At 38.1% G+C, this 8945-nt stretch overlaps 2 protein-coding genes across 2 annotated transcripts in view; both read right to left on the reverse strand.

Annotated features, from left to right (window-relative positions):
- The window catches only part of LOC144440479 (uncharacterized), a 3409-nt gene extending 1857 nt beyond the window's left edge, over positions 1 to 1552 (reverse strand). Inside the window, exons 1-2 of the mRNA XM_078129862.1 lie at positions 1423 to 1552; positions 70 to 462 (exon numbers count right to left, since the gene is read on the reverse strand). Coding sequence (XP_077985988.1) covers positions 70 to 462; positions 1423 to 1474 — 445 coding nt within the window. The 5' untranslated portion in view covers positions 1475 to 1552. The remainder of the gene's footprint in view (positions 1 to 69; positions 463 to 1422) is intronic.
- Positions 1553 to 4231: 2679 nt separating this feature from the next.
- On the reverse strand, positions 4232 to 8511 carry LOC144440477 (uncharacterized). Its single transcript, XM_078129860.1, has 3 exons — positions 8442 to 8511; positions 6042 to 6455; positions 4232 to 4571 (listed from the first exon to the last, which is right to left on the reverse strand). The coding sequence occupies exons 1-3, from the start codon at positions 8509 to 8511 to the stop codon at positions 4462 to 4464; spliced, it is 594 nt and encodes a 197-aa protein (XP_077985986.1). The 3' UTR covers positions 4232 to 4461.
- Positions 8512 to 8945: the final 434 nt, after the last annotated feature.

Genomic DNA, 8945 nt, shown 5'->3' on the forward strand with positions numbered 1-8945 from the left:
AGTCATATCACAGACTCACACGAATACGCGTCTTAATTTACAGCTGTAGTTAAACTTAATTAAACTTACGTAAAACTTTAACAGCAAATTTGACAGTTTCCTGGTGCTTATATTTCTTCGCTTTCCCTTGAATTTGGCTTCTTTCTGTGATTATAATATCGGCGGTGTATTCCCTACTGTCATTCTTTGACACTTTATTTATAGTAAAGGTCACAGACATTGCATTCCTGGTCTGTAGAAATTTACGGCTAATGCAGTAGTTTCCTAAACATGGTGGGTCCATCCATGACTTGACTTCACACATCGCGTCAGTACGATCGCTATTGAACACGGTCACCCATATGTCATACTGCTGACGAGTCACGTCAAAATCAAGGTCCATGTCAAAGGTCATATTTAGTTTCTCACCCCGGTGGATGTAATGGGTAATCATCTGTGTGATAGGTACTGTCATGCATCTACCTATTAAAGTTTAATGAGATCAACAAAGAACATTATGCTAATTACTTGATGATTACATTTTAATAATATCGGTCACGTGGCAAAATCGACATGATTGCTTCAATTTCACAGTAGTAATGTAGGGCCGTGGGATACGTCCCTGCTTCTCCCCCTCCCCTACAGATGAAATCGGCTACCGTCATGATACTCTTAAAAATTTTGATTAAAAAGTTCACTACGTGTGACGTAATGAGACACCTTACAAAACTTGGAGGACAGTGAACCATTTAGTGACGTCATCGAAGGGGATTCCCCTCTTCGTGGGCGTAATCTATAGCCATTCATACTTTGCCTGACTGTGACATATTTTAACAAGTGGGCGTACGTAAAAGTAAATCGAAAATTCACAAAGTCAAGGTAGTTTTTTGTTTGTTTGTTTGTTTGTTTGTTTGTTTTTGTGATGATGATGATGATGATGATGATGATGATGATGAATCTAAGTACATAAAACCCTGAACACGTTATTCTTAAATGCTCATCGCCGCATGTTATGTCGATATATGTCCTCTGTGACAATAAAAATCGTTGTCTGTGTTCTAATCAAGTTTATGGTACAAAAATGGTTTCTTCAACATTTTTGGTTACATAAATTATGTCAGGTGAATCGTATGGATTCGTTTATAGGCAACCTGAATATCAGGTTTGAGGTCTGTCTATAGCAGGTAATGACAAGCTATGCTTCACTGTGTAGAATTAGACTACCTGTTAAGTACATTTTGGTACAAGCAGCACAGATTCCACTCCCACCCCCCACACACCCACCCACCCATAACGTATCAACTTTGCTTGCGCTCGAAATGAAAATCATCACCACATAGTTTCAAAGCGATAGTTAGTCCTGGTACAGTTAACATGAAATCCCGCGTTGACAAGGTGTGGCCTACTTAAAATCTAAGTATACAGAGATTGAATGAGACTTACAGACGAAGGTCATGATGACAATCGTATACTTAAGCAGACGTGTAAAGTCCATGATGATCTTGAAACACCACTGTAATAGTTGATTCCGATCCACTGCTCCCTTTAAGACCGTTTACACCACCAATAAGACTCTTAGTGTGCGTGTGTGGAAGCACCAAATTGCGATCGGAATTTGTGGGCGAAGCACTGCACGTGTTACGCCAATGTACAAAAATGTGCTGAGTAGACGGTACATGTTAAAGAGATCAATACAGTGTATGTATAGAGGGGATAACCCAACAGGAAATGAGTTTGCTATTAACGTAACTATTACACCTGAGAATATAAATAAATTCGTTCTTTCATTACAGTATAATACATTGAAGCAAACATAAGGAAATAATCTTTTTGTTTATATTTTGGTCAATTGGCAGCTTATCTTTTTAGACCTATTGGTATATATTAATATAGTTCAGTTGCTTAGCGACCAATGCGAATCATTCACACTATAACAGTAGTTGTCAAAACCCTAACAACATTATCACTACACCACCACTACCACCACCACCATTATCGCCACCGCCACCACCACCACCACCACCACCATCATCATCATCATCATCATCATCATCATCATCATCATCATCATCATCATCATCATCAGTTGATCATTTATGATGATGATGATGATGATGATGATGATGATGATGATGATGATGATGGTGGTGGTGGTGGTGGTGGTGGTGGTGGTGGTGGTGGTGGTGGTGGTGGTGGTGGTGATGATGATGATGATGATGATGATGATGATGATGGTGATGATGTTGATGAGAAGGTTGCCTTGTCCGTAAATCACTTCTTTGAGTTCGTTTAACCATAATGACGTCATGCCAGGGACTTTCCCCTTTGTGACGTATGCCATAGCGTTTAATCCAAAGCAGTGTGAATGTATTGTTAAACACCGAATTCAAATATACACTATGGGGTCGACAAGCTGTGTTGATAACTCTAACCAAGATTTGGAATAGATTTGCGTTAGAATGCAGGGGGAAACAGATAGATTGAAAACCTGCATTACACGAAAAGTCCAATTCATCCACCTTAACCCAACCTTTACCCTTAGTCTACCTGTGACCCACCTAACCACCATCTCTGTCTAGGGGTAGTACATGACACAGCACCACTTTTGACTGTCTACAACACCCAGCTGGTGAGAGATCACCGGGGGTAAATTAAGTCAAAGGTGGAACTTCGTCTCATACTCACCACATTTACACATCCTCTGCTCATGATTTACCCCGGTGGAAAGACATGGTCAAATATGACTTTTCTTATAGTGCTATATTTCACATCAATACCAATCACTCAAATTACAATATTGTCAGTGTACATGTGTGAGAGGAGGCCGGTGAGGGCGGAACGTCACGACGTATCTTACAGTCAGTCTAGTATACAATCAGATTGTTGACGAATGTCACTGACACGGACCAATGCTGATTAAAAATCTAGTTTTATTCGCTGTTAAAAATTGCTTCACATGGGAGTTTTACAAAACCAAATATCTCTGGGGGTGGGGGTGACCTGAAAATGGTGTCAAGAGGGACAGATGCCAGCAACATCCATGTGTATTTCAACAATATACTGTTTGCGATTTGTATAAAAAATGAACATTACGGAGCTTGAGGCAATATTTCCAACAGGTGACTATGACAAGTAACTGATGGCTTTTTTTTTAAAATCTATACTTGACATACGATCTCTGTGTGTATGAGACTAGTTGCCCTGCTAGAAAAGTTTTTTTTTTTCATCTAGACAATCAAAACGTAGCTCGCTCGATTATGCTACATGAAGTTAAAATATAGAATTTGCAGTTTTTTCCGTTTTTTTTCTTTTGGCTGTGTAACTATTTTATTATTTCAAGTCTACAGTGTCAATACAACAATTATTCAATACTATGATTCACATTTGCTATAAATCATTTCTTCAATAAAATATAAACGAAGACTTTCCTTTCACTTTTGCAGATTACTTTTGTCTGTGTGTTTTCAACCGTCTCCTAGTTTTAGGGCAATTCAGAGCCAGTCTCCCAATGTTGTTGCTAGCACACTGCCGAGTAAGGGAAATGTACAATATTTACATGATTCGATACCACGAGTAGCACCAAGACTTTTAAAGACGACATATCCTTGCATACAAGTAGCTCCAAAGGACAACACACTTTTGTTTTCCGAATATTAAACTTGTCTTACATGGACGGGGAGGGGCGAGGGGGAGGTGGGGGTGAGGGGCGTAAGTTTACATGCCACGCTGCCGGCGGCGTTACGGTAATACAATTTGCAGTGTAATACAATACACACACACACACACACACACACACACACACACACACACATATATATATATATATATATATATATATATATATATATATATATATATATATATATATATATATATATATATATATATACACCTCGGTGAGTATCAATCTGCTAAGACAGTGCTCTATACAGCAGTGGCAGAGCGTGTATATATATATATATATATATATATATATATATATATATATATATATATATATATATATATATTGTCGCAACTGTTTGTGATGGCCTAGTTACAATGACGCTGAATGACGATAACGTTCGAGAGTTCATGAACCATACGTCATAATTGAGCGAGTTTGTCTGATATGGACTGGTGACGTCATATACTAATATATTTCTTTGTCTGTTAGTCATAACGATATTATGTGTCGATCAGACGTTATATAAAGTGCTTCTATATGTCACATATCAAACTACGTCTACAGAGTGTATGTCAGACACCCAGTGATAACTGCATACAGATCAAACGTATCAAAGTAAACACGTCGCATAACGTTTCGAATTTCAATTCCTGGCAAAATGTCTATGTAGAAAACCCCTGTTCATAATCAACGCATTGCCCCTTTCTATCTACCAGTACGTTGCTGGATTCCAATGCCGATGAAACGGCTACTATATATTTTACACTAAATTCTATAATTGTCTGGTACAAGATGCAACACTTTTGTTATTTCATTCATTGTCTGTCTTTTCTTCGCCTTCGTCTTCGCCTTCCCTTCTGTCTTCTCGACTTTGACTCCCGATGCCTTTTGTTCTTTTCCTTTGGTTTGCAACCATTTGTTAAATCTGGAAAGGGAACGAGTGTTACGTCAAAAACCTCACCCACGTTACTACTGCGGAAACAAAGGTTTCACTTAAGATATAGCCACTAACTAAAACTATTATCACGGTGGTAGATTATACAAGTCGGTAATAGCAGTACGTTTAGTGGACGGATATATGATCACTCTATATTTTATTTTTGTATGATAGTATAAACACAGGAATTCTCAAAAATGTTCACTGCAAGGTATTGGAAGTCGTGATCAGAAATGTCACCCTACTGTGAGTATAATTAAAACAACCTTCATTTTATAATCAATTTATATTTATATTTTAGTTTGTATTTTATCTTAATTAATTGAAAGCTTGGTCTCCACTGCTTTTGTCATTTTTAAATCTTGATCACCGAAGCAATGATCGTATATCGTCACTTGAACCACAAGACAAACTCAAAGTCTCTACACATGAATCAATCAGCGCACGACGTGTACACATTTCTAGACTAAAGTATATGAACATCTTCTGATTTAATTAGTATATTTTTCTTCCACTTTTTTGTTGTTGATATTTTGCTGATAAAAATGCAACATTTCAAAAACAGCGATTGTTTTTTTCACTTGTAAAGTGTAACTTTTGAGAGAGATGAGATAACCAAAAACTTGAAGATTATGATGTAAAATTTATCACATTTGCTAAGAAAATAAAAACTCAAAATAGATGAGAAGATGGTGTATCCTTAACTCTTCAGAGACTTCAAACCAGTGTATTTAATCAATTAGGATAATCAACGACTTGTAGACAGGTAATTCACCCTGTTAGAACAACTAAGCCATAAATCTGCAAAAATGATGGAAACAGCACTCAACCCTATCCATACACAGTGACTGCGATGTATTGCGAGAAGTTGGCTAGGTTGTGACGTCACTTCCGATTTGAGTGGTCTTTTGGCTGACTACTTTTAAACACCACTATGCTTGTACAATACTGAGTGAAAGTGAACGCAGTTTTTGGAAGTGGAACGATTTTAGCTTCACCTTTTGGGGGCTGGAAAATGTTAAAGAGAGATTTGTACATGTCATTTGAGCAATTATCTTTAACTAACCCTTCCACCTTACAACGCTCACCGTGCCCTCGACGGTTAGGCCTAAACAAAATAACTTTAATGTTTGGTTCCTGTTACCCTAACCCCACCTAGCTTTTCACTGCCGACCCTAAAGTATTTTTTAATGTATTCGCTGTTCTTCCAGTCTGTAATTACTGTACATCTGATAGGAAGAATACAAATACACAACACAGAGACCATTTGGAAAACAATATAAAACCTGAATTAGACACTCACACAGAAAAACTATATATAATAAAATAACGCAACAATCTACCTATCCCACCTATTCTAAAAATGAGCGTAACCGGAACCACACTATTTTTTTGATTAGGCCTTACCGCAATGTTAATTTTAAGCGAAATGCTAAAAAAAACTGACACTCTCATTACCTTTACTTTTTAGGACCTGAATTGAAAACCCTTCTTCGTGACCTTTGCACTTTGTATTGACAATTGACGTGTCAACCGACTCCTTCAAATCTATGTCCATCAAATAAACGCCCTCATCGTCAGATTTGGTGGTGTTTGTAATGTAAAATGTTACCAGCATATTTCTGGAATTATCTCTTTTGAGATCTATACAGTATTTTCCATGACACGATGGTCTTATCATTTCATATTCTGCTTCTGCAAGGTGTTTATATTTGCTTCTGTCGTCCTGGGATACCTTGACAGTAACTACGTCGTCGTTGTCAAAGTCTTTGCAGCTGAGTTTGAAAGTGATGGAGAATGGACTGCCTTCATAAACGTTCAAAATGATTCCCATCAATTGACGTTCTGACGGTGTGGGGGCGCTATGTGTCACTGTAAAAGAAAAGAAGAGTATGGTGTAGTATTTTTTAATGATTTCTTGAAGTGAGGCAAACGTTAACAGGAACCGTAGAAATTCCAATCAACTAGTCTGATGGAAAAATTAAATTCTTCGAATTTCAATACATGTATACGTCTGTCTGTCTGTCCGTTAGTCCGCCCGCTCTCACGTACGTGTATGTATGTATGTATGTATGTATGTATGTATGTATGTATGTATGTATGTATGTATGTGTGTGTGTGTGTGTCTGTCTGTCTGTCTGTCTGTCTGTCTGTCTGTCTGTCTGTCTGTCTGTCTGTCTGTCTGTCTGTCTGTCTGTCTGTCTGTCTGTATGTATGTATGTATGTATGTATGTATGTATGTGTGTCTGTGTGTGTGTATGTATGTATGTATGTATGTATGTATGTATGTATGTATGTATGTATGTATGTGTGTGTATGTATGTATGTATGTATATATGTATGTATGTATGTATGTATGTATGTATGTATATATGTATGTATGTATGTATGTATGTATGCATGCATGCATGTATGGATGGATGGATGGATGTGTGTATGTATATATATATGCAGTGCTAAAGTGTGCACCTTGCGATATATTTTGAACGAATCCACTGTCTATTATTCGAAGTTGGAATAAAAGTTAATAAAACTCCCCTATCATTAACTTAACTTTTGGTTCTTTAAAAGCAAACATAACTTCTTTATTTTTTCCACTGGAACGAACGAAGAGCCGGCCGCATCGACACGTACATTAGCCTCGACCGGCCCTCCCTGGGTACGATGCATGGTGCATGGACATACAAGACACATTCAACACTGTACAACCGTTATTGTATGACAACAAGTGAACAGCTGTATGTATTTTCTATAACTTCACTTGTAATTTCACTAAACCCACTGTACGAGTACTACGCATTCTCGCAAACCAGAGCTGTTATTTCTTCCGCGACACTGCGAAAGAACGAGACTATTGGACTGTGCCCGGCTGAAAACGTAACAAAAGCTGTGATATATGACGATATGGTGCTGCCATTGTGCATTGTGAGCCTGTATTGATTGTCAAGGGGTAATTTGTAAACTCTGGTGCTAAAATGCATTGAAAACGGGTCAGCTGTGTTAATGTCATCGGCTTAGGGTTAGCCTACAATTCAGGAGATTGGGATTTTGAATGCTGGTTTCCCAAGTGTATTAACGTATTCAAAACGTCATGGCTTCCAGGCTGGCTTGGAGTTAACATTTAGGTGAGAAAGAAGTCATACGACAGAGCTATAGCAAAAACAAACAAACTTGGACTTGAACAAATAACTGGTCGAATCGAAACAGTGTTCTCAGTGGTTGATCCATTGACTATGCCCAATCAATCAAGTAACATAGAGTAGCTAGGACCAATCAAATAATTACGACTCCATTGAAAAAAAAAAATCAATATTAAATGGGAGAACGTGGAATTGAATTATAGGCCTTTAAATCAATATCAGCCATATCAAATAGCAAAAAATATGTTGAGATGTTGATTAATATAAACCCAAACGTGTACTTGTAAATCCTTACAGTAAAAACACAACCATGAATAATTCGCTCATCACACTGGAATGCGGGGATTCCCCTTTCAAGCCCCCCTACACCAGTCAATCGCAGATAAAAGCACGGGGTCAGAGGGTAAAGGTAGGCTCACGAGCAGAACCTTTTCATCAAAGAATGTCACAAACGTTGAAGTGTTATTTTGACTCTCGTTCACAAATGCATCATTAACGAAGCCTATGAGATTCTGTACGATTAGTTTATATGGTAGTTAATAAAGTGACGCAATGAAAAGAGGTCGACAAATAGTGGTGATGTGTACACCTGGAAATTCACAGTCTCATAGTCATATGCATACGTCTGTTTTTGTCGTGGTTTGATTGATAACATACATGGTATATATTGTAGTGGATGCTACATACTACGTTACAGTGCGAATAAAAACCACCTTACCGTGCGGTTGAAGTAGAGTGAAAACCGCGATACCCACACATATGCTGGTAGCCCTGTCTCTTGGCATCATTTTAAATTCTTACACGCAGTGTACCAGATCAACGTCAGCTGTACATGTCATGTGCACATGTTCCACTCTGAAATCCTGTGACAAGGTCCTTTACACTCTAGCGTTCACACAGTCCGTGGGAAAGGTATGTAGGTCAAATTGTAGGTCGATAAAGTACACGTACAAATGTCCGCATAAATTGCACACCAAGATATATACACAAACTATTCCAGGAAACAACAACTCTATAAGGTGGTTGCACCTAGGAATGATGGGAGTTTAGATAGGATAATTTTTTTTTCTTCAATGCTCACGGTTTCAGTCTGCAACTTTGCCGCGCGGTCTCGGCTCCGGTATTTATTTTTATATCACACAGACACACACACACACACACACACACACACACACACACACACATACACAGACAGACAGACACACATACACACATACATACA

This window comes from Glandiceps talaboti, chromosome 9, assembly GCF_964340395.1.
Source record: "Glandiceps talaboti chromosome 9, keGlaTala1.1, whole genome shotgun sequence".
NCBI classification, from domain to species: domain Eukaryota; kingdom Metazoa; phylum Hemichordata; class Enteropneusta; family Spengelidae; genus Glandiceps; species Glandiceps talaboti.